The 25,672-nt window shown below is 39.1% G+C and overlaps 2 protein-coding genes across 4 annotated transcripts; both read left to right on the forward strand.

Moving 5' to 3' along the window:
- Nucleotides 1–828: 828 nt before the first annotated feature.
- si:dkey-197j19.6 (neural Wiskott-Aldrich syndrome protein) lies at nucleotides 829–7,092 on the forward strand. The gene is made up of 9 exons (XM_028577008.1): nucleotides 829–1,101; nucleotides 5,165–5,311; nucleotides 5,482–5,568; nucleotides 5,665–5,749; nucleotides 5,882–5,957; nucleotides 6,043–6,127; nucleotides 6,296–6,443; nucleotides 6,563–6,795; nucleotides 6,887–7,092. The coding sequence occupies exons 1-9, from the start codon at nucleotides 1,003–1,005 to the stop codon at nucleotides 7,025–7,027; spliced, it is 1,101 nt and encodes a 366-aa protein (XP_028432809.1). The 5' UTR covers nucleotides 829–1,002; the 3' UTR covers nucleotides 7,028–7,092.
- Nucleotides 7,093–7,999: 907 nt separating this feature from the next.
- pfkfb4b (6-phosphofructo-2-kinase/fructose-2,6-biphosphatase 4b) lies at nucleotides 8,000–25,597 on the forward strand. Of its 3 annotated transcripts, none has more exons than XM_028574995.1 (14): nucleotides 8,000–8,329; nucleotides 17,784–17,900; nucleotides 17,992–18,088; nucleotides 18,841–18,907; nucleotides 19,063–19,137; nucleotides 19,228–19,284; nucleotides 19,658–19,779; nucleotides 19,862–20,069; nucleotides 20,182–20,328; nucleotides 20,427–20,531; nucleotides 20,639–20,768; nucleotides 20,981–21,043; nucleotides 21,909–21,973; nucleotides 24,480–25,597. In XM_028574995.1, the coding sequence occupies exons 1-14, from the start codon at nucleotides 8,287–8,289 to the stop codon at nucleotides 24,537–24,539; spliced, it is 1,356 nt and encodes a 451-aa protein (XP_028430796.1). In that variant the 5' UTR covers nucleotides 8,000–8,286; the 3' UTR covers nucleotides 24,540–25,597. The 3 variants fall into 3 exon arrangements, with proteins under 3 accessions (XP_028430796.1, XP_028430794.1, XP_028430795.1); XM_028574993.1 differs by lacking the exon at nucleotides 8,000–8,329 and adding an exon at nucleotides 16,594–16,775; XM_028574994.1 differs by lacking the exons at nucleotides 8,000–8,329; nucleotides 24,480–25,597 and adding exons at nucleotides 16,594–16,775; nucleotides 22,254–24,019.
- The last annotated feature ends 75 nt before the right edge of the window (nucleotides 25,598–25,672 follow it).

A 25,672-nucleotide genomic window follows, 5' to 3' on the forward strand; every position in this document is an offset into this window, starting at 1 on the left:
ACATTAATTGGTCATGTGACAAGGGCTGGGAAGATTTTTTTCACAGAACCATGTAAAAAATAAAGTGCTATACACTCACAATAAATTAGACAAAGAGAAAACCTTGCTGTACACAGTTTTAAGATAATGGGAAACAGAACAGAAATAAAGTGCAATACACAGTTTATTCCCACAACAACAAGTGCTCTACAGTGATTTCAGTATGTTTTTAGGCTACTTCTAAACTGGCCTCAAAATTTCAACAAAAAACACAGTTGCCATACAATGTGTGTGTAAAGTATAGGCCTATATCCATTTACCAAATACAGCGATTGGCAAAACAGGCAGCCAAGTGACAGTACTCTGAGCCAATGGAAATCAAATTTGTCAGATTGACAGCAGATAGCCCAGTGGATTGGGGAGGCAATCATATTTCAGGGTGTGAGTGTAATCACTCTAACTTGTTTCTGATTGGAGGAATTCAAGGTTTTACAACCGTCCCATGTTACAACTGCCCCTGGTCTCCCTTACAGTACTTGAGTAAATGCAGTTATTATTTATTTTTATTTTGCTCCATTGGTTGTAGATTATGTCTGTTTCTGAAGCGGTACGTGCTAGGACAGAACAGTGGCAGGGTCAAGTACTGTATATGTAATTAAAAACTTCACAACTAATTCATTTACTAATTGAGGGATCCTTGATAAACAAAGTAGCATTACAAACACAATGTTTGAACATGCACGCTAAGAGGTGACTTATTGTACCATTGACCTTATATATTTTGAATACATATCAACAAATGCCTTCTTGACATTGACAATGCAGTTTTTCAGTTAGGTTGGGAAAGCCACAGTGCACACACAGTATACACATAGTCAAATAAATTTGCATGATAACCAGCTACGATGGAAATATTGCCATTCAAATAAGTTACAGCCAGGACTGAATGTATTAGGTTCAGTTAATGAAAGGATGAGCTAGTGACAGAAGTGGCGAGCAGAAGGTGAAAACAAGGGTCTTGTGATGGCGTCAAGTTTGATATCTGGATGTCATGTAATGAGCGATCTCCTGACTATCCGTGAGAAAGGTGTTCTCTTCACTCTGCTCGGACCTCAGTGTAAGGTCAGTTCAGTGCATTACTGTCAAATTAATATCCATAAGATGCAACCGATAATTTACCTGAGTTTTTCTGTATTTCTTTTTTTTAAGATCAATTTTTTATTGTTTTTATATTTTTGAACATACAGAACAGATAAACACAATTGAACAAGAACAACAACCCTCTCCCACCCCCCACCCTCTGCGGTCTTGAGGACAGAAATACAAACAAAAAACAACAACAGGAATCAGGAATCACACCTTGCCAAGTTGCTTTCCTCTAATTCTTGTGATGCTGAGGTCATTAGGACTGATACCTGTGCTGTAGGGCTATATGTGCTATAGGTCGATGACTTGGTTTTGTTAATCCTTGCTGTAGAGAGCTCTAGCATAACTATGTCCAGAAAATACGCCAACCACTGTTTTATACAAAGCGAGTGGGGGCGGGGGGGCAGACCTGAGCTATCATTTTCTTGGTCGCGGTTGATCCAGCTAGCCAAATTTTCTTCTGTCTCCCATTTTTTCTGTATTTCTAAACATTTGAACCAGTTATGAGCCAAGTTAAATGAGAATGGTATACACTTGTTATTGCCATGAATGAAGATTTAAGAATGAATGGAACTTATGAATAGTGCTGAAAATGAAAAGTGAATTTGTAATACAGAGGTAAAATATTTGAAAAGTAATATTCCATCATGTTACAGTTTTTTTCGATTGCTAAACAACAGCGGGCACAACTGGAGTCACATGTGCAAAACGCTAACTACAGTCTGCACAGCAGCAGTTCATGTGGACCAAACTCTAGTTCGTTTTTGCTTGAACACAGTTTTCAAAACTCTACACACTTATCATGACTTTAACCACAACGTGCACAACACTGTAGATTTACAGCACTTTGTTCAAATGCTAACACACTGCTGTCAAAACTGTTAACCACACATTCAAAACAGAATAGATTTTAGTCTGGTGCCTATCAAACACTGCTGATTGCAATTTTAGCTGAAAGCCTAAGTAGGTGTTTTATTTTAGACTAGTTAGTGAACATATATGGTATTTATACAGAGAAAGCTCAGAAAGCCTTTTTTTGTATACAAACACCAAATACGAATGAAACAATTATACACTGTACCGTTTGAGAGAAACAGGTAAAAGATCAAAGTAGCTAATATGTCCAGGTAAAATGTCTTAGGTTATATACACAGCTATAAAAAAAGTGAAAAACACTATATCTTTACAATAGTAAAACTGTGTTCTTACTGTTTTTCAGAAAGTAATGGTAGTGAAAGCAATAGAAACACCACATTCATTTTTATTTAGAGATGATGCAGACATCCAATGTGATGAAGAAAACTTTTCACATGATGCTGGAGAGAGGCAGTAGTAGTCACACTATTCTTTGGTACTGTTACGTATGTACCTTTTAGTTTTTTCCCCCCAGTAATTCCATAAATTACTAGAAACAAAATACTTTATTGAAGAAGACTGCTGATTTTCATTCCTTCTTTTTTACATTATGTAAAAATTGGTATGCTATACAATCTATATCTTTTCCTTAAATAAACTATTGAGTAGTGTCAAGTAACTCAAATTGTTCAAACTGTAAAGATGAAAAAGTTTGTAATTTCTGTATTGGTGTTTGACGCTAGTGTTTTCACCCTCAGTGTGTTCTGAGTGACAGTGTGTGTTATCTCAGTGAGGCCTGTGCATAGTGTTTGGCTGCACTGAGCCTGTTTTGGAGGTGATGTGAACTGTTTAGCTCAGGTGACTGTTGGTAGTGCAGACTGTAGTTTGAGTTTTGCACATGTGACTCCAGTTGTGCCCATTGTCGTTTAGCAATCAGAAAAAACTGTAAGTTGAACATATACAGTAGATGTTCTTGTATTTCCTGGGGTTGTTTTCGTGTTATCAGTAACATTTATCAGAGGTGGCCTGGCATATGAATGGGCTTTCTGTGAGGGCTGTTTTGTTTACAGTTAGTATCTGCTGCTTGTATTGCCTGGCACTATATCACACCATGTTACCAGAGCAGCATGATGTAAAACTTAATTAAAAAAATAAATGAACGCTGATCAAAAAGGTAAATAATAATATAAAGGAAAAAAAGAAAGAAAAAAGAGGGAATATAAAAGAGTGGTCAAACACAATTAATATGACGCCACAATGTCACTAAAAGCAAGTCCATAAAAATGAACAGATATACAGTATATTCATGTTGGATTGTAAAAAGCAATGTAGATTCAGCCTACACACTAAAAAGGGACCAACTAATTTCTGGGTTATTTCAACCCAGAAAACTGGGTTATTCTTTTTGACCCAACTTCTGGGTTAAATACTTGACCCAAATGTTAACATTGTAGTTAATATAACCCAACTTCTGGGTCAAAAGAACAACCCCATTTTCTGTTTTGAAATAACCCAGAAATTAGTCGGTCCATTTTTAACCCAGGAGTTGGGTCAAGAATAACTTGGGTTACTATGCCAGTATGCCTTATTTCAAAAAATAAAACTTTGTTTTAGGAACTATTCGTTATTAATTTAAGGGGCCACCAGAGGAGTTTTGGGACCTTTAGTCAAATTAGACCTGACCTTCTCTTCCCTTCCCTTAACCCACAATACATTTTTGGATGACCCTCTAAAATGAATGGGAGAAAAAGGATGTCCCTCCCCAACAATGTATTGTACTGGTTTGCTTTTGGCAAAGACAAACAGATGAACATTGTTGTTTTGTTTTTTTACAGCTATCAAATATGTGACTAAACCTCTGCATTCTCATCTGATGCATCACACTCCTCTGTTATGGTGTGGCCTCTCAGAGGAGGGGCGGGACATATATCCATGTTTAGAGGGTGTGTCACTTTATTTCTCCTACATATACTGGTGATACTGTTTTATCATAATGTACACAACACACAAGTGTGATTGTTCATATTATAAACTATGTTGACATGATGATATAATAACTCCATAAAATACACCCCTCCAACAAAAAATACATTATATATACATAGAGAGAGAGAGAGAGAGAGAGAGAGAGAGAGAGAGAGAGAGAGAGAGAGAGAGAGAGAACCCTATAACCCAGAACATGGGTTGCTCTTTGAAAAATAACCCAGAAACCCAAACAACCCAGGAAGTGGGTCAAAATATTATCCCTATAACCCAGAAAATGGTTACTCTCTGAAAAAATAACCCATATATTTAACCCAACACAAATAACCCAGAAACTGAGTTGAAGAAATAACCCAGGAGTTTTTAGTGTGTACTGAAGGCTTATTAATTTCCTATTTGATCAAGAATCTTAGAAACTTTTTTATTGACTTTCATGGACTTTAGAGAGTTACACTAATTTGTGAAAAGATAAAAATGTTATCACTGAAAACAAAAGATAGTTGAAAATAGTCCTAAATGAAAGCTGGTTTTATAGATACATATAAAACTGTGCTGTCAGCATAACAATGAACATTAGATGTCAGTGGTTATCATTAACAGAGAAAAGATTAGACCCAAATCCTGTGACTGTGCATGTTTTGTGTACTATGGATTACGATGATTTGCCTACGCACCCATGGGGATGTTGGACCTGAATGAGTGAACCTAGATTGTTAGGACTGTAATTTCATGGAAAGTTAAATGGATCTTTTCCCAGCATCATCAGCCTCTAAAATGAGGTCACAGTCTCTTTGAGGAGCAGCCTCTCTCTGCGGAGCTGCCTTTCTGTAAAACTCTGAAACGTACCCAGAATGTCTCAAAGGTTACTCTGACTCACAAAAGATATGAGTTGGTTTAAAAAAATTAAAATAAACTTCTCATACATGAAGCAGGCAGTTTGGTGCTGATTATAGAGGAGATGCACCTACTTAACTATGTATCCGAACAAGACGTTTTTTGGGACTTGAAAGTCTTCTTCTGCACCAGCAGAGAAGAGGCTTTTAAATAGCTCAGCACAGTTAGAATCCTTTTAGTCTGCTTTGGTAAGAGGAGGATGTATAAACTCAATTATTTTTGTCAATCACAGTAGTGATTAATCTGTGTTTTTAGTATTTTATTGTATTCCATTGTCATTATCTGTATGACTACTGGTGTATTTCAGCTGATCAAAACTACAGTAGCACAGGTACTAGTGGCCAATGAGACCAAGGGTAAGAGTCCAGGCTGGAGTCGTTTGGGTTGTGGCGCGGTGTGTCTCATTGAGGATGAGTCCATTCACACCCACATCCTGCGTCTGTACTGTGTCAAGGTAAGTACGAGCGCAGTTGCATGTATTGGACAGCTTGTAGTGTTTCTTTTGATTTGCAATTTCCTTTTGCAAAAATATCTTGGTGGGTGTGCCCGTACTTTTGCTCTACTGTAATATCTGCTTTAAAACCCTTTTCCTTTCTTCTTTTCTTTATCTTTCCTTGAACCTAGCGTGCCAAGTTACTGTGGGAGCAGGAGCTGTACATCCCATTCAAGTACACTGCAACTCGCAAGTTCTTCCACACGTTCCCTGCAGATGTAAGCAACCCTCTTCTAAAGTATCAGTGTAAGCAACATGCTCATCAGGGTATTAGTTTTGAGTTGGTTGAAGGTGGATTCACTATCTTTGCACAGGGCCACCAGATAGGCCTCAACTTTGCAAATGAGACCGAGGCAGAAGAATTTCATCTGGCCGTGGAGGCTGTCCAAAGAAACCAAGGTTAGAATAATAACAAATAGATGACTCATATGTATCATTTCAAAAGTGTGTTTGTTCTCCTTACATTAAAACACCTCTGTCTATTCTCATTGGTCTCTTGTTTGCTCTCATTTTTCGTCTTCTGTTTTTCAGAAAAAATGACCTGGATGAGTGAAATAACATGTGCTGAAAAGAAAAACAAGTCAACAAGTGATCCACCTGATTCAGGGTGACGAACATGTTACGACTCTATAGACTTAAATAGGAGCAGAGAGCAGAGGATTAAAATGATGGTTTACTTTTTCTTTCTGTAGATCTAAGCCACTTGACCATTTTGACAGGAAGCAACATTTCCTCATGGACGCACCATCCACAACAGTTACACCAACCAGCAGTTCAGTAAGTCAAATTATACAATAAAATGCTAATAGCCAATATGAGCCAAAAAGACACTCAAACAAACATTGTGCCTCTCATCGTGATTATTGTATTCATCAGCCTGTGTGGGAACAACATTCTAAATCAGTCCATTCTCTGTTGTACTGTATCTGCTTTGTGAAATTTAAGGATCTGGACTCTACTATGAGGAGTCTATTGATGCAGTCAAGACTCACTATGGAAGACCTAAAAGACAAAGAAATCGGTGAAGCTGTCGACTGCATCATTAACCAATTTGGAGGACTGAAGGCTGTGCAGAGAGAGCTGAAGAAAATAGGTACCTTATCTTGAAAACTGTTGTGCAGTATGATCCTTTTATGTTGTTTTTAAGTGTAAAAGCAAACATTTAAAAGTAATTAAGGATCGTTTAAGACAGTGCTTTTGCATATTTGGCAGGCCCAGTATCTCACACATTGCCAAGAGCTACAGGGGCGTCCATCTCCCTTGCTTTGAAAAAAGGGCCTTTGCCACCAATTCCCTCCATCAACGGCCGCACCACCTCCCAGCAGACACCACAGTGCACAGACACACTAGACCAGAGTCAGATCTGCCCTTGGATTCCTCCTCCTCCATCTGCTCCTGCTCCAGTTCTCCCAGAGAGGGTCAGAAAGAGTGCAAGTTTCAAATCTGTAAGAGGATTAAGACACATGGTGTTACAGTTCTGTACATTTGAATAAAATGTGTTGTCTAAATTATCTTAACTTTTGTTTGCGGTGTTAGGTGGGCTCCTCAACAAGTGCAGAAAGTGGTGACATTATTCTGACTGCACTGAGAGAAGTATTCAAACAAAAGCAGCTCCGCCAGCAAAGGACAAGCACGGATGGGAGTAAAATGGAGCCGGACAGTGATGGGCACTTTTAAAGAAACTTTAGTTTTAACTGTGCTGTGTATCATACACTTATAAAAAATAATTGTGATACAGCTGAGATGCTGCTTTTTGTCTCTTATTCTCACACAAGGCCATGGCCAGATTATTAACTTGTTATGAAGCCCCTGCGGCAAAAGTTACTGCTGGGCCCACATCTCAGTGCATTGTGTTCATGTCCTGTCACCTCCAAGTAGATAGCTTATATTATATATATATATATATATATATATATATATATATATATATATATATATATATATATATATAGTACATACTGTACAATACCATAACACTATCTGCTCATTTATCCCCTTTATTTACCACTACAAGTGGACAATCAGTTGTATGCAGCTCACTACCTAGGTCAAAAAAATACACAAGTTAAAATGAAACACTGTAAATCACAATTCTTAAACAAAGACTACAAGATTAAAAGCTATATAAAAAATTATTAAATAAATAGCTATCCTATCCTAATCCTATGAAAACAATAGAAGATGGATAGGACATTAAAAAAAAACTCAAGCAATGAAAATGAATTTACTAAGATGCGTTCAGGGTTCAGGTATTGTCTAGTATTCTCATTGATTTCTTATTAGTTATTGGCCACAAAAAGAGCTAAAATCTCACTCCACTAATTTTGAACAGATCTGTACTGTATGTACTATAGCTTACTGTTCAAGTTGTTTATGTTCTTTAATTCTAGAACCGGCAAATACAAGAACATTTGAAAAGACTACTTAAGATTTAACCATCTGCACCTGAGCATAATATAAACTGAAATAATAAAGCTATCATACATTTTGACACAGTATTCACCTACAAGACAGGGCTTGAGGGTTATGTGTTGATGCAGGACCCAACTTGGTTGATTTTGTACTTAAGTGGTGAAAATTCTCCAAGAAATGTACAATCAATGAAATTAACAAAAAACAATCTTGGGTCATGTGTGGTCTGGGGCCCAGTGTCACAGCTGGCTGGTGCATATCTGACTGATTATTGTTCATACACACAAAGGGCTTAAAACATATATGCAGACAGGGTTAGGTAAAGATAGAGGTAGGCCTACATGAGCACAGCAATGCTATCAACAATACAATAACAAGTGGATGTGCTTGTGCGCGCTTATGGACGCGCAACGATGAGCGCGCGTTTCTCTCAGCGCCCACTTGCTTCATTCATTGCTGCCTGTGCTGCTGTAGGGACTCCCGCTGCTCACCACGCTGGGAAGAAGAGGCTTTAAACCTGGACCATGAGGGGCTCATGCTGCCCGAGAAACACGCGGGACAGGGCAGGTAGGGTGCAAACTCCTGCTGAGTTCTCACTTTCTACACTTCTGTATTTTTGACACTCTTGTCAGTCGACGTTGTGTGCAGTGAGTGCTGCAGAGCAGCTGGGCTAGCGAGCGAAGGAAGTAAACAAGTCTGTGTCACGTAGGCATGCTTCAGAGCTGACAGTGCTTCCAAGTTCCTAACCAGGAGAGGCGGCACAGGCAGCGGGCGGCACACAGCCGTGACATTTGAGAAAGACTGGGTATTTCAGCTTTCACGTAGCAAAGAAATAGTTTGCAAATGCCAAGGATGCTTTGGTAGCTAACATCTCCCTATCTGCTAAGCCTGGCTGCAGCTGCTGGGTTAGCTAGCCTGTAAGCTAACATGGACTGGCAGTTACGAGAGGATGTAAAACACGTCATGATGACACTTATTATAATGTTGTGTCAAAGACCCCCAAACAGGTCTGAGAGATTAAGTTGGGACTCAAGAATGTTTGAGAAATGTCTAGAGTTAGCCTAGTTGTTGTTGTTATGGGTCTGCTCATTAGGATGCAAAGGTAATACTACTGTCTGACCAATCTGTGTGGCAGGAGGAGGAGAGTAAAACATATGGTCAGATGGTACACTGGCCTCCAGGCTCTTTTTTTACTATTCCAGGGATCCCCTGGTTCCCCTGCAGGACATCCAGCATTATCATTGGGCATCACAAATTTAGGAGCTCCCCATGGCTCACACAATGGCTGTGAATAAAATACCTAAACAGTCAGTTTTGTTTTCGAAGGACATGCTGGACTTGCTTTAAAATGTATTTTTTTGTTATAGTAATTCTTGTAGGCACACATTTATTTTAACCAATTGTAAGTAACATGTGTAGCAGTGGATGGGACAGATGGAGAAGAGACTTCATTGTCAATTTGGGTCCAAAATCCTCGTCTAACGGGTGATGACTTCTGTCAAAGGTGCCTGAAAGTTGCCCTAAACATTTCAGCCTGAACGTTTCTGTGTTAACGCTTGCATGCTGTCAAACCCAGCCTACTAAATTTTGCCTGTTATTGAGGTTCCTCAATGAATACTTCACATACTACAAAGGATTATGTGCATATGAATGGAATCTGAATCAATGCTTATAGCCTATATAATCCAGTGATTTAGTTATTATAAGAATAGGCTATTACGTAACTCTATTTTTCATGAAGCCTGGAGGGCCTGTTTAACATTGTGTTACTGTGCTGTCAAATGGACAAACGCCATGCAGAGAGACAAACTCTACCAAGTCACTGATATAAACTTTGTATCTTGAGGGTAGATCCACTGCTGTTCCTTGTACGAATATGGTCACTGTGGTTTGAATGTTGTGGCAGATTTACTAGGGATGAATAAAGCTCAGGCTGTTAGTGAGTAGGAGATGTGCTCTGCTGGGTTGTCTGTTTGCCAACACACAGAGAGAGGTGGGGCTAAGCCGAAAAACAGGAAAAACATGCTAGAAAGTTGCATACTTGTGTATTTTTGGAAGCCTAGTTAGGCCTATATTTTAAGAACAAAATACAAACAGCTTTGTATTTTAGCCATTTAGTATGGTGATAACAGTTTATGTGTATATTAAGATGTCCTCGCTGTTAACAGTGATGTAAATGTGATGACAAGAAGACAATGGTTGTGAAAGCATTGAGTTAGCTTTGTCTCTAGAGTGCCCACATAGTCCATATGTGTTTAAACTGCAGACGGAGAGAAATATGCTTTAGTGGGTGCAGCAGACCCAACACAGATTATATCCCTACAATTACACCATTTAGAACATATTTACCCCCATTCCTTAGATGCTGCCAGCTGCAGTAAATCTACCTTCTCCCACCCTCTTTTCCACCTCTCTAATCCTTATTTTCAAAATAATCACAATAAATCGCTCCCTCTCATCCTTGCTCATCGACTCACTCGCTGGCTCACTGCACCTCCCTCCCTGCGTCTGCTCTCTATCTGGGGGAAAGTTCACCCGTTCACTCAGAATCTCATTATAGGCTTCAGGCAGAGCTGGTAGTCGTCTACATTTGTATGTGTAATGCCTATGCAGCCATTGTATGCCTGCTCAGTGAACTGATAAAACTGATGTTTTGGCATCTGGGAACATTTAAGTACAAGGTTGTTTTTTGTTATTTTTGCACATGTATGCTTTCAAATAGCAACATTAATAGCAACATTTCTGTACAATGGAGAAGTAAATCTTGCTTGCTCAGGCTCAGACAAAACACGCCTCCTCGGTCAGCCTGTCTCATGTAACACAGAAGGACCGATTGTGGATTAGACTAGATACAAATTAGTGCCAAAAAGATTAGTTTATTAATTGTAGTTGATCGTCACAAAATTAATGTGTTAGAAAAATTATGCTTAAAATGGTTTTGCTTCAGGTTCTTTGTTAAACCATTAAACCATTCAGTATTTCTGTTTTTCATGTGTTCAATTTCGATTTAAACACGTAGCTATGTTCTTTGTTGTCACGTAGTGCTGTCAGTAGCGAGAAAAACAAAAATAATCGTTGTTGCCTACACCGAGTTATGCTACTCCTAGCTTTCGAACCTAGGCGGCTGAATCGGGGCAGGTTTTTAAACGTGCTTTTAGCCTCTTAACATGTTCGAGATGTCATTACAAGTGCCTTGCCATGTGAACTAATTCCTTCCAAGTGTACACAGTGAATATAGCTGCAGTAGATGTGAAAGAAATGCATACAAGTTGTACTAACAGCCAGTGCACATACACTGGTGCTCATAGGTTTATGAACCCATGCTAAAGTTGACTCAAAAAAGAGGACACCAATTTTCTTTGTGAATGAATAATGTATCGTAAATAAATAAATGTTCTTTATTTTTAAAGGCCAGTTATTTCATGGATCCAGGATACTATGCATCCTGATAAAGTTCCCTTGGCCTTTGGAATTAAAATAGCCCCATATCATCACATACCCTTCACCATACCTAGAGATTGGCATGGGGTACTTTTCATAAAATCATTTCTCAATGCAAATCAAACCAGCTGTTAGGCTAAATGAAATAAAACCATGCCAATTTCTAGGTATGGTGAAGGGTATGTGAAGGCTAAAAGCACGTTTAAAACCTGCCCGTTTCAGCCGCCTGGGTGCGAAAGTTAGCAGTAGCATAACTCGGTGTAGGCAACACCGATTATTTTCGTTTTTTCTCACTACTGACAGTACTACGACAACACAGCAAACAACATAGCTATGTGTTGTTGATAGTTCGGTGGGTAAATAGGACATACATAGAAGCTCAAAAGTCCCATTGACACCCCTTTACTATGAAAATCTCATATTTTGAAACTGCCGCTGAAAACGTGCGAATCCCAACAAAGCTGGAAGTTGACGTCAGCCTCCCAAAAACCGGAACCTTTGTCAGCCCATGGGTGTATTAAGAGAACGGTCACGCCCCAACATTTACATAAGCTACACAACTGACCTGAGATCAGGTAGTCTTCTGAATCTAGGTCGCGCAGATCTCTGCTATTCCATTACAAAATTTACTTCTGAAAATTTTTTATGCGAGAAATCAACTATGTAAAGCTCAAATATGGGCCGCTTTACGAAAATGGATGGCTAATTGCAAATTTTGTCCGACTGTGTGTCGGAGTTCAGCGCTGGTGCTGCCTGTGTTGTTGCCTCGCAGCCCGACCTGCCTTCCTTCACACACCCCGGCCTGCTATGAGGTACTTGGAGCTCCGTCACGACTGGCAGCCCACAGCACTCCATACCCGCGCAAAGTCACCGTATCTTGGGGTAATAGACAACTAAACGCCGGTGCTCTGACAGAGCTCCAGGGCCTGCAGCTCCCCTCTTCCTGCTAGCTAAATGCCCGGTGTGTGTGAGTGAGAGCACGGTCAGCGAGCTTGTTACGCCAGCAATCTGTTACCACAGGTTCCAGTTAATCTTTTAATGTGTGTAATTATAATGTGTTGAGTTATTTAAACAAACGATTGGGGAAATAAACGCCGCTTGTCCCTGAGTCTCATTGATAGAGCCTGTGGCTGGATGTAGCTCTATCAATGAGAGCTAGCTCCTCTTAGAATTCCTCTGAAATTCACAAAAATTCATTAACTTGAAATCGGACACCGTTGTTAGCTTTATAAGACATTTAGGGAGATGTTGTATAAGTGGCGTGACGAAATTCAAACTGTAAATATAAACAAGTTACGCTGAAAATGAAGCTAACTATCCGTGATTTGTAGCTAGCTACACAGCTAGGATTGAAGGGACAGTCATAGCTAACAAAACCCCCACTGTTCACAAAAAGTCATTAACTTGAAATCGGACACCGTTGTTAGCTTTATAAGACTGTTAGGGAGATTTTGTATAAGTAGCGTGATGAAATTCAAACTGTAAATATACTTTATTTATGCCAAAAATGAAGCTAACTATCCGTGATTTGTAGCTACACATAGCTAGCATTAAGGGACAGTCATAGATAACAAAACCCCTAATCTTCACAAAAATTCATTAACTTGAAATCGGACACCGTTGTTAGCTTTAAGACCTTTTAGAGATATGTTGTATAGCTAAGTGGCGTGACAAAATTCAAACTGTAAATATAGCTACTCTAGTTATGCCGGCAACTGACTGCCAGCCTAGAGTAACTGGAACTGTGGTAAGAGATTGCTGGTGTAACAAACTCGCTGACCGCGCTATCACTCTCACACACGGGCCATTTAGCTAGCAGGAAGAGGGGAGCTGCAGGCCGGGGTCTGTGGAGGAAGGCAGGCCGGGCAGCGAGGCAGCAACACAGGCAGCACCGGCAGCTGAACTCCGACACACAGTCTTACCAAATTTGCAATAATCCATAAATTTTCGTAAAACGTCCCATATTTGAGCTTTATGTAGTTGATTTCTCGCTTACAAAAGTCTGAGAAGTGAATTTAATAACGTAATAGCCAGACAAACAATGTATAACTTTGCAGTGAGACCTGCTGTCGAGTCTCCCATGTGTTTCTATGTAGTTTGCTCAAACCAATCAGCACGTAGCTCATTCTGAATATTCATGAGCATACCATATTTGGAAGAAAAGCTCTTGTTCCAAATAGAGCCATATTCACAGGGTAGTTAAGGGCCTAATAAAATAGCATTCGGGCAATTTTCAGCCCAACCAATGTTACATACCCCATTAGGAGACCTTAAGGAACAGTGTAAAATACCCTATATAATCATTCTATCACCCCTTTAATCATGAAAGCTGAGTGTCCATACAAAGAGCTCAGGATGTATCCTGAGGGCAGGGTGCATAATGTGGAGGAGATGCCGGGCATGACCAAAGATGATAAGAAAAGCTACTGATCGCATGAACCGGATAATTAACTTGACTCCTAACTTCTTTAAAAAGACGCTGTTGTGTGCTGAAGTGCTGTAAAACTGACTCTACTTGCAAGTAAAAATGAACTTTGAGAGAACTCCAGTGATTTTGTCCATTCTTTGATAAATAATTATCCTAAATGATGATTTATATGATGATAATGCCAACATATTTGATAATCAAGTAATCGTTTAAGTCATTTGTCAAACAAAAATGCTAAAAAGAATCTGTTTGCAGCTTCTTCAGTGTGGGTGCTTGCTATTTTTCTTTGGCTTATATCAGTGTAAAATGAATATCTTTGTGTTTCGGACTATTGATTGGACAAAAGGATGAGTGGATGAGTTCAAATGCCGACTGCAACGAGGCCTTATTGCCTTATCAGGGTCTGGCAAATCCCTGCAGTTCAACATCTTGTAGAAAGCCTTCCCAAGTGTAGAGGCTGTCATAGCTGCAAAATGGGAGGGTAACTACATCTTAATGCAAATATCAATCATATGTTTGAAGTGTAGAAGGTCAGCAGAAACCAAAAGGTCCTGATCTTTTTAAACTAAAACAACTCACACGCTCTAGCCTAAATCAACAAATTGCCCCATTGGGGGACAATAAAGTAACTTGAACTTGAACTTGAAATCACTATTAGATTATAGACTCAACATTATGTTTTATTTAGTTACATACACAACATAACGTAACCTAATGGATACAACAATGCATATTTTAGGTTTAACCCTGTATCAACTTGCTGCAAATAACACTGCAACTGGTCATACTATAAATGATTGTTACCAGCATTTGTCAGCCTTAAAATACCTGTTATTCAGCATTTAATCTGTGAGTTGTTACATTTCTCAAAAAAATTGAAAAAAATAAAGAGGACAGCGAGAAAGTCACAAGCTAAAAGCTAACCAGAGATGTGACAGGAGCTTGATAAATGCTGCAATTTCGCACTCAGCCTAATATGCCACACGTTTCAGAATCCAAAGGTCCAGCCCACATTAGACGTAAAGGTTTAAACTTTAAGGAAGATTTTAATTGCAGCTGAGGAATCTGTTTTATGTAGGCTACTTCTAGGAAGAGGTGAGTGAGGGAAAGTAAAAGCAGGTTAGCAAGCTACACTCTCATCAAGACATTAAAAGTAGAGATATAGAGAGTAGAGAGTATAGAATTTAATTTAGTTTTTTTAATTTGTAATTTTATAAATGTATTCATGTGATTGCTTTCAGTTACTTCTTTATTTTCTTACACACACACACACACACACACACACACACACACACACACACACACACACACACACACACACACACACACACACACACACACAAATTATTTATATTTTAGATGCTTGGGTCCTGAGCAATCCACCTGTCTACTGCTCAGAAACAATGGTGAAAGTACACAGCACCCCCTGGTGTTACAGGCTGCTGTTCTGGACTTATTTTTTGTTGTTGTCTCATGCAGGATATTGATGTAGCATGCAGCATTTTCCATTTGTTGCTTTGGTTGTACAAACATTAATTACATACATTTTGGCTTATAGGACCACAACACTGATGTACAGAGATGGAAATTAATTAAAACTAATGCAATGTTATGCTGTAACTGAACATGAGACCTCATGGAAGACTTAACTGTACTGGAGAACAAATAATTGGTCTTGTGCTGACATGATTAGTTGATGTTGCAATTAGTTGATCTGCATAAACATTAATTGACAATTGTTTAAAGTCATTTATCAACACTTGCTTATTCAAGACTCTTAAATGTGAAGATCTGCTGCTTTTCTGTGTTTTTATATCATTGCATACTGAATATATTTGGGTTTCCAAAAAAAAAAAAAAAAAAAAAAAAAAAAGATAATTTACATTATCTGATGTTGAAGTTGTTGGCGACTTTTACCACGAGAGTGGTCTGTGGGGCCCGTGACTGGGTCGTGTGAGTGGCTTGAACGATCTGAGCTCCATGCAGTCAGCACGCCCTCCTTATCACAGAGCCGTCTTACCTATTGGCCGCTAGACCACTCATCTCTTCTCTGATTGGTTCATTTCTCAGCTGCATTCACTGCCCATGTGTGCTGCATTTGAGCAGCTTAACGCTTGTTTTTGTTTTAACATCTGCTTTTTTCAGCTTCTTTTGCTCACTCCCCGCGTCATTACGGTAACATTTTTAAAAGGGTTTTTTTTTTCTTAGAAATAAGTATTTGTTTGCTTATGGTCTGGAAATATTTATAAAAAGGATTCAATAAATTGTATTAGTTTATACCACAGAAGGTTAATTCAAATATTGAGCATCACAACACTGTCCAAAAGACAACAAAAACAGAATGTGCTACAAAAAGTTAACAAAACAAACTTAAACAAAGCCTCCCATTACTGAACATGTTCTGTGAATAATGGTATATTTGTTAATATAATGGTTGACAAATGAAAGTTATTAATATTAAATAATATAGTTAAATATTTTATGGTTTGCCAGTTTCCATTATATTTCGAAGCTCTGGAAAAGCTAGTAGGCTAAGTAGACTTTGTGTTATAGGATTATTTTGTACATCATTTTGTACATAACATCATTAGGCTACTGACACAAAGTGCCTTCTAGTCTTAAAGTAGCATATTAGTGCATTGTGTGCTGCTGAAAAATTTAATTGGAAACAAGTTTGTGATAAATGCCTGGGGTAACACTGGAACATGAAATTAGTAAATAATTGAAAATATAAATTGAGGCCGTTATAGTTCAGGTGAAAATAACACGACTGAAATGCTGGTTAAGGAAAGTTACTGCACATGCTGTCCACATGCTGTCCATGCATGGCTCCTTGTTTTGCTCCATCATTCTGTGTTGCGCTCAGTCTCCAGTCGTTACGGTAATGAACAACTGCTGTTCTCAGCTGATATGTGACATCCAACCCACCCACCCACCGCCCCCCCCCGCCCTCCCCGTGAGCCACACTGCCAGGGCTACAGCCCACCGCCTCAGTTAAACATTAGGAGGGTAGCGGTGATCCAACATCCATGATGTTAGACAACGATGAATTCATATTGGAGACTTCCCCGCGGGAGCTCACCCAAAACCCGCTTAGGAAGATCTGGATGCCGTGCAAAAACGGGCACATAGCTCAGAGACGGGGTAAGATGCAGCCGGCCGTTAAGTGCCGCAAAGGATGTGACTGGGATGTGATGCTGCTAATATATTTTATGTTTGTTTTTTATTTTCTTTTATTCATGTGTTCCTGGTCCCAGTTCGTCTTTGATCTTAAATATGTTCCTTTATGTGACATTTTGCGCGCGGTCGTTTTAGATGAAGCACACTAATTAATTGCTGAATAACTGTTATTCTTGACTTTTGTGCGCTGCACCATCATATCTGGTTTATTGGAAGTATATTTCGCGATTGGAGGGATTATTGCAAGCTCGCTGAATTTGGGTTTGGCCATGATACACACATGACCCAAATACATCAATTTACCCCACTGACAGCCAACATGTCTGATGGGTGTTGACCTGTGTTAGTGTGGATGTGAAAGTGAGCACTTGTGTTTTATTTCAGCCACTCGCTCTCACTCGGGTTTGCTCTCTCTGCAGGCTTGTTTTTGCTGAGTCAAGCTCTGCTTTCCTTATTGCTGTTTCTTTGAAAACAAGCAGTCCAGTCCTGCATCCGCATCTGGGCCTATGCCTATACCTTTTAGTATACATGTATTACTGCATTACTCACTGAAGAGTCTCTTCTTCTTTTCCCCATATGGTCTGTGAGGTGAGGGACTGTCACAGTAAACATGAGGAATATACTGTATACAAAAGAGCTCAGGGTTGTAATGGTTTGTTTTTAATGCACAGGAGTTTAGCATTTGAACCTACTTTTAAAGTGTATTAAAAATGAAGAAGAAAGTAATTAACAATTAAAGGAAATCCCTTCTTTTTTTCTCATTCTCATTAACAGCTTTGCAACAAGTGTTCTCACTGTCTGGTGTAATAATGAACAACCTTCAAGACTATTAAACTCTTACTGAATGGAATAATGTTGACAAGCCAATTAAATATGTGAGAAGAAGTGAGTTAAATCTATTAAAAGTCTCTCTCTCTCTCTCTCTCTCTCTCTCTCTCTCTCTCTCTCTCTCTCTCTCTCTCTCACACACAGTGTGTATGACAAACTGTCCGACCCTTATTGTAACTGTTGGACTTCCAGCTCGAGGGAAGACTTACATTTCAAAGAAGCTCACACGCTACTTAAACTGGATAGGTGTGCCAACCAAAGGTACCAGCTACAGCCCCAACACATACACACATTGTAGAAACCAGCTGTACTCCCATCTTTTGAAAAAATACACATTTTTCATCTGTAACAGAGTTCAACGTTGGCCAGTACCGGAGGGAGTGTCTAAAGATCTACAAGTCCTTTGAGTTCTTCCGTCCAGATAATGAAGAGGGGTTAAAAATCAGACGGTAAGTCTACACCGATTGGCCAACCATGAGCAGTGACGAGTCAACAGTCTGCAGGTTTTCAGGTGATCGGATGGACTGAAAACTGGCAGACTTTTGGCTCTCTGTGGCACACGGTTGACCACCCTGATATACACTTTATATACAGTAATTACATAATACTTCAGTACCGTATCCAGATGACAAGTTATATTTCTTAAGGTAAATCTGTAGACCATTTTTATTCTGTAGGACCTACACAACTTATTTGTAAATGAAAACATAAATTAAACAAATATTATATTGAGTTTCTTTCTGGTTCAACTTGGACTTATTGTGCACAAACACAGTTTTTTAATTATTCCCAATTATAATTTTTGTGATGGGTAATTTTAGTAACCCTTTTAACATCTTCTTTTTGCCTTGGACTTGTTGGGTGCAAGATGTCTTCATCTTAAAAAAAACAAATGATTCACAATACTATGATTTAAACCATTTTTAATTCAAGATGTATTTATATAGCTCTTTACAGCAACCAGCAGGTATCCAAAATACTTTACATCAAGGACCAAGAGTAAAAACATAACATACAGTAAAATCAAAAAAGGTTGTCTCTATATTGTTTTTCATGTGACAAATTTCTACAACACACAGCATCTAAAGATACTGTTGAAATGTTTAAAGTGTGTCTGCCTAAATAACAATCAATGTAGTTGGATAGCAAACGTTAGAAGTCTTTGCAGTACACTGACTCTGTGTCTGCTGTCCTTCCACAGCCAGTGTGCGTTGGCAGCACTTAATGATGTTCGGCAGTACCTAAGTGTGGAAGGAGGACAGGTGGCGGTGAGTCCTTGATGCTGTCCCATGGTTCTCCATGGCAAATCATCATAATATCAATACATATCAGGGCTGTATAACACTACTGTATGTGTATGTGTCCAAGACAAATTTCCTTTGGGAATCTCATAAGGAGTGTTTTTTCCCCCCTGCTGTTTCAGGTGTTTGATGCCACAAATACAACAAGAGAAAGACGAGGAACCATCATCAAGTTCGCTGAGCAGAATGGATTCAAAGTAGGTTAACCAAGGCAAGGTTTTATTGAATTTAGTCAGTCACGTTAACTTGATGGCCTCTAAGTTTATTATATTGTCTTGTCAATGCAGGTATTTTTTGTGGAGTCTGTGTGTGAGGACCCAGATGTTATTGCACAAAACATAGTGGTAAGCCTTTTCTCTTTTTGTTCTATCCAGTACAAACCATTGAAAATACGATAAGCAAACAATGTTCTGTAGTTATTTTGAGAAAGGAAAAAATGGTCGACATAAGTAATACTTAAAAAAGATATCTGACAAATTCGCTCTTCCTTGCAAATGATAGAGTGACATTGCGAAGTTTCAAAAAATTTGCGCGTTTGGGTGTTTTCACACTGGCATTCAAAGCCAAAAGCAGTTAAAATGTGGTCATATGAAGGTAGACCAATAAGACTTTCAAGCTCTGGTTCAAATCTAAACAAACAAACTCAGTGTAAAAAGAAAAGGCTGAAAGCAGTGCCATTGTCCTGTGTTCTCTGCTCACACCCTCTTCCCTTTGTAGCAAGTTAAGTTGGACAGCCCAGACTACACACACTGCAACACAGAGGAGGTCATTGAGGACTTCATGAAGAGGATCAAGTGTTACGAGTCCTCCTACCAGCCTCTGGACGAGGTTCTGGACAGGTGAGGAAACACAAAATGTCTATCGTCAGATCAAACTACCTTCTCAAGATCGCAGATGGTTTACTGACTCTCTTTGCTCCAGGGATCTGTCCTACATAAAGATCATGGACGTGGGCTGTCGTTACCTGGTGAACCGCGTCCTTGACCACATCCAAAGCCGAATCGTCTACTACCTGATGAACATTCACATCACGCCACGCTCCATTTACCTGTGTCGCCACGGGGAGAGCGACCTCAACATCAAGGGACGGATCGGAGGAGACTCTGGCTTGTCCGCCAGGGGAAAAGAGGTGCGTGTTTGAGTCAGGTGTGAGTTTAAATGTAGTCTAAAAGATATGTCAGTATGGCGTTTGAAGAGAAATGATTGTTCTCATTGGATGGATTTGGTCTCTTGGGTTCCAGTTTGCCAAAAGTCTGAGGAAATTCATCCAGGACCAGAACATCAAAGATCTGAAAGTGTGGACCAGCCAGATGAAGAGGACGATTCAGACAGCGGAGTGCCTGGGAGTGCCATACGAACAATGGAAGTCCCTCAACGAAATAGATGCTGTATGTCGATTCCTGTATTTGTCAGAAATGAATGCAACAGTCCTTTCTTAAGAATTTGTTCGCTCAAGCTAAACACATCTTTTCCCCTCTTTACTAAGGGTGTGTGTGAGGAAATGATGTACGAGGAGATCCAAGAGCATTACCCTCTGGAGTTTGCACTGAGAGACCAAGACAAGTACCGCTACCGCTATCCTAAAGGAGAGGTGAGAAAGTGGTTCCTCCAAATGTCTCATTATTATTCTTTAGAGGTGAATGCATATGTTTGTGTCTTGTAAACTGTGTGTTTTTGAAGTCTTTGATTCTCTGTCAGTCTTATGAAGACTTGGTGCAGCGACTGGAGCCTGTGATCATGGAGTTGGAGAGACAGGAGAATATTCTGGTCGTTTGTCACCAGGCCGTCATGCGTTGTCTTCTTGCATATTTCCTGGACAAGAATGCAGGTATGAAGTACTTACAGTAGGCGATATGAACAAAAAATTTGTGTTTTCTGATTATTTGCTGATTTATGATATACATCAGGCTATATATATTTATTTTGCTAAACTACAACATATTGAAAAGCACCATTTGCAGCCTTAAATGAAAATATGCTGTACAACTTAACCCTGCAACTTTAAAAATGTTTCATAACTTTCTGTCTCTGTCTCCATAGATGAGTTGCCTTACCTTAAGTGTCCTTTGCACACGGTTTTGAAGTTGACCCCCATGGCTTACGGTGAGTTCTATAATTTTCTAGGCTTATATCAACATATAATATTGACTATTATTAATCCTCCACGTTAAGTTACCCAAAAAGGCATCCATGTTTTTTTGTTGCATCATTCTGTCTGAAACATAACAGGAAAACTCTCTTATTTTTTTATTTTAAAGGTAAAATATGAAGTGAGTATTGCTTACTGTTTGAAAACAACACTGTTTGTGTTCAAAGTTGAACTCTCCTCCCCGGCTCAGAGCCAGAGAGAGAACACAGCGGTCAAGTGAGCTAGAGAGTAAATGAAGCGAGGGCACGCCGTAGAATCCAGTGAATCAGAGGAATAAAACGATAATTTTCCGATTGTTTCATGGCAGTTATGTTCTAAATGAAAGATTCCTCCCTGGGAAGGTGCAGCATTGTCTGATTATGAGTTAATGCAGAGCTTCATCCTGTCTGTTTCCCAGTGCGTGTGACAGTTGAACTTGTGCATCGGTATGAGACGCTGATGGGCGAAGTGGCGGTTTTAGGAATTAGAATGGGCTGCACTACCTGCACGCTGTTATTGGCTGGGGGTTACACACCCACATGAGGCCCAAAGGCTCTTTGTCGACACCCATTAACGTCCTGCACACCAAAACATAAGAAGAAAAGAGAAAATACAGGCAGAGGGCAGACAGACACTACCACACACTTCTAGTGGGTCATAAGTGATGATTTTTTTTGTGTGTATTAGTCTATGCATAATTTTTTTTAGGATAACACTGCATATTATGCCTTTTAAAATATTTTTATTTAAAGTCCAATGTAAACTTGCCACCTAGAGAAAAATAGTATGACCAAAGATAATTTTGTGTTAATAAGCCTTGCTTTGTGTGCTCTTTCTCAGGATGTAAAGTGGAGTCTGTCTATTTAGGCGTGGATTCTGTGAACACACAAAGAGACAGGCCAGAGGTAGGTATCCCAGGCAACACACAGAAATGTCTCTCAGCAGACGACGTAGAAAACTCGAATCCGCCTCAGGGTTGATTCACTTCACTGCACATCTTGTATCGGGGACTCAAGCGGGAGAATGCCTCGCAGTGAACACTTTAACTGTAAAAGCTTTGTGTGACTTTCTTTGATTTCTGGAGAGGCACATTCTAATGTCTTCCATCATATTTATCCTGCATCTCCCTCCTGAAGCAAGGCTTCGCAGTCAGTGCTGATCCGTCCCTCTCTTCTTATTGCACAGAGAATGTAAATCTTTCACACATGGCAGAGGAAACCGTGTTCAGTCTCCATCTACCAGTGATCCCTGACAGCAATCAAGACAACTGTGACATCACTTTCCATTGACACCCCTACCTCCATCCTGTCAGCAATGACTTTTCTCTCATTTAATTTTTTGCCTTTCAGTCGGAGCAGAAATAGGCTTTTTCCTACATTGGTCTTGAGAGCTCAACGCACTGCAACTTCAGAAAACACATTGAATAAGACAAAATGCTAAGAAAACACAAACCTGCACATGTCACAGAACACAATGGAAATTAGTAAAACAAAAGGGGCTGGCTATATTAACCTCTTAGCATTCCACCCCCTTTTTAATAGGGGTGGGATGTTCAGGGGTAGATTAAAGGTCAACAGTATACGCCACATAGAAATGGTGTACATCATCTGAAAGCTGGGAAACTGAAGATAAATTGGAGATGCAGGTCAGCACTGTGTGTCAGGTTGTTCTAGTCAAAAATCAGAAATAAAAAATTATTAGGGCGACCCAATAGCCGTGTGATTAGGGTGCATACCACATGGGTGCAAATGCCCTGGGCAATTAGTCGCTGGTTCGATTCCCAGCTGGCCGGACCGTTTGCTGCATGTTATTCCCCTGCTCTCTTTTCACACATTTCCACTATCAAATAAAGGCATAAAATGCCTAACAAATCTTCTTTAAAAAATAAAATAATTGTGAAGGTGTATAAGGGTTCAGAACATTATGATTGAAGTGTATGATGGCATAGCTACTATGCTCACTTATGTTTCATAAGTTGTTGCAGCAATTTTTGGGTTGATACCATTTGTTACACAGATTTGATGCTAAATTGAACCATTGTTTACCACTTGAAAATTGATAAAAATGGGTCGGACATTCCTCCATAACACCACATTAAGGCACCAAAACCTTGAGGAACAGCATAGAAAAATGTATGCTGTGATTTTGGTTGTTTTCTCCATTTGCTTGTGTTTTGACTAGTTGCAGGGCGCTGAGGTTTTTTTCTCCCCTTTACATTTTTGTAGGGTTAGGGTTAGCGCACTTGTGCATCTATATTTGTTAGGACCAATTTGACTTAGACCTTGGGAGTGAGGACATTTGGGCTGGACCTTTTTAAAGGGCCGTTTGAGGGTCCAGACTTGGTTTTAGAGTCAAGGTTAGAATTAGGTTTAAATTCAGTTTACGGTAAGGGGCTAGGGAATGCATTGTCAATGAGGTTCCTCACAAGTATAGAAGTATATGTAGCCCGTATAAGCCATTGTACATATCAGCTTTCTCATTTGATTTTTTTCTGTGCATGCGTGCGTGTGTAAATCTGTCTTTAAATACCATGTAGTTTGTTTGTTTTTTAACAATGAATGTTACCCTGATTTAATTAAAATAAGTTTTTTATACTTCTGCATACAAATGACAAATATATTTACCTCAACATGCTGCATATGAATTGACGCACAATATAATTTTCATTGCAGTTTACAAGTTTTTTTTAAGCTAATCTTTGTATCTATGTTAACACTTGTTTACTGTTTAAATGTAAAGGGTTAATGTGAAATGCCCACCAAAATTTGAATCACTAACCTCCGCTCAAATCAAGACGTTCACTGTTTACTATAACATCATTAATAGTGTTAACTGGTTGTTGGAGAACACACATGCTTAAATTATTTCATCAAATGTAAACTAACAGATTTTTTTGTGTTTGTGAAGGTTATTATAAATATAAAAAATCCAAATTGGAAAAATAAACACTTTCTCCTGTTACTTTTTTTGTTGAATACATCAGTGATCAATTATTGTCACTCAGACAATGACTAGAATGTGTCTATAAGTACAGCTCTCTCTGTCACTCTCACACACACACACACACACACAGTAAGGGTTTGAGTAGGACATTGAATGATTTGTCTCAGTAAAGCAATAATGTATGAATACGTATGAACCATGAGCATGTATTAATGTCCATAATGTAAATCTACCTTATAAGAGATGTATTTGATGACAAGCTGTAATTTACAGTACAAACCACTAACAGCACTCACAAGGTCCATTCATATCCTATACCAGATGAAAGCATGAATTTTGCCTTCATTTAACTAATTGTATCCAAGTCCAATTGTGTTGATCAAGATATGAATATCAAGCTGGTATTCAATGAGCAAAAGTAAATTTGAAAGTAATGTAGGATTATTTTCTCTCTCCTTACTGTTTCAGAATGTGAATGTGCTGCGCACCACAGGAGATGCTCTGCAGACAGTCCCAGCTCACCTCTAATCTCCTGCAGTCCCTGTTCCAGCTGGGACATCAGCCCACTTTCTGTTCGGACCGCTGAACTGCATTATGGGAGTGGTGCTGTTCAACTGCCCAGACTTAAACTGTAAAGCACTTTTACTAAATGTAATCCATTTTTATACATCTGTTCTGTTGTGAACTACGCTAAACTGCTACTGTAGCTCAACTCTTAGAGAGGAAAATGCCAATATTTTTTTATACAGTTATGGTTGCATTGATATTATTCACTTAACTTTCAGCACATTTTTCCATGACTATATTTAATATCTACTGTATATTGTGCACTGGGTATACTGCCATATGCTTCCAGTTTTTCTGAAGATGTTTGTACTGTATGAAAAACTGAATAACCCCAAAAGAATCTGTGAAAAGACTAACTACTTCAGGTCAGAGGCTCTCGATCAAAGTCCTTAAACCCTGACTGTTGAGTTTTCAGAAAACAAATGGAACGTTTTACATTTTTAAACTGTTATTCCCTTGCTAGTTGTTGAATTATATTAAGATGTATACTAACGACGGTGTATTTATAAATATAAATCTTAAAACATTCCAAAGGGGAAGATGGAATCCTTTCACCACAAAGGATGGAAATAACATTGGAAAGGCAACGAACACAGATGTAGCTTATGTTCTCTAATCAGAAATCTTGGGATGAGGCCCTTCCTCTTATGTTAAAACCAAAAAGGATTTTTGGGATGGACTTTGTGCTTTGGGCTTCAGTTTTTAAGACATACGGTGAAAGGCTATGACAAATCTTCAGTCGGTCATATAAAAAGGCAGTGTTTGATTGACCAATGAGTTATCGTTCAAATGAATGCCTGTTTGAGTATACAAAAGGTACTGTGCAGACTGTACACGCATGTTTGTGTGATGTAAGTTGTGTGTGTAAATCAGCACGTATTGTAAGTCAGTTTTTTGGAGAACCTTTTCTGGAATTACACATTTAATATTGTTTATTACTGTACTGAAATTATAATTCCAAATGCCTTGTTTGTCTCAAGCTGTCAAAATCTCAATAAACCTTAAATGTTTGGGGTAAAGACAGGGCTGCTGTTTGCACCGTTTTATAACACATAAGAAATCACTTAAATACGAAGAATAATGCTTTTATTTAT

This window comes from Perca flavescens, chromosome 4, assembly GCF_004354835.1.
Source record: "Perca flavescens isolate YP-PL-M2 chromosome 4, PFLA_1.0, whole genome shotgun sequence".
Taxonomy (NCBI): Eukaryota; Metazoa; Chordata; class Actinopteri; order Perciformes; family Percidae; genus Perca; species Perca flavescens.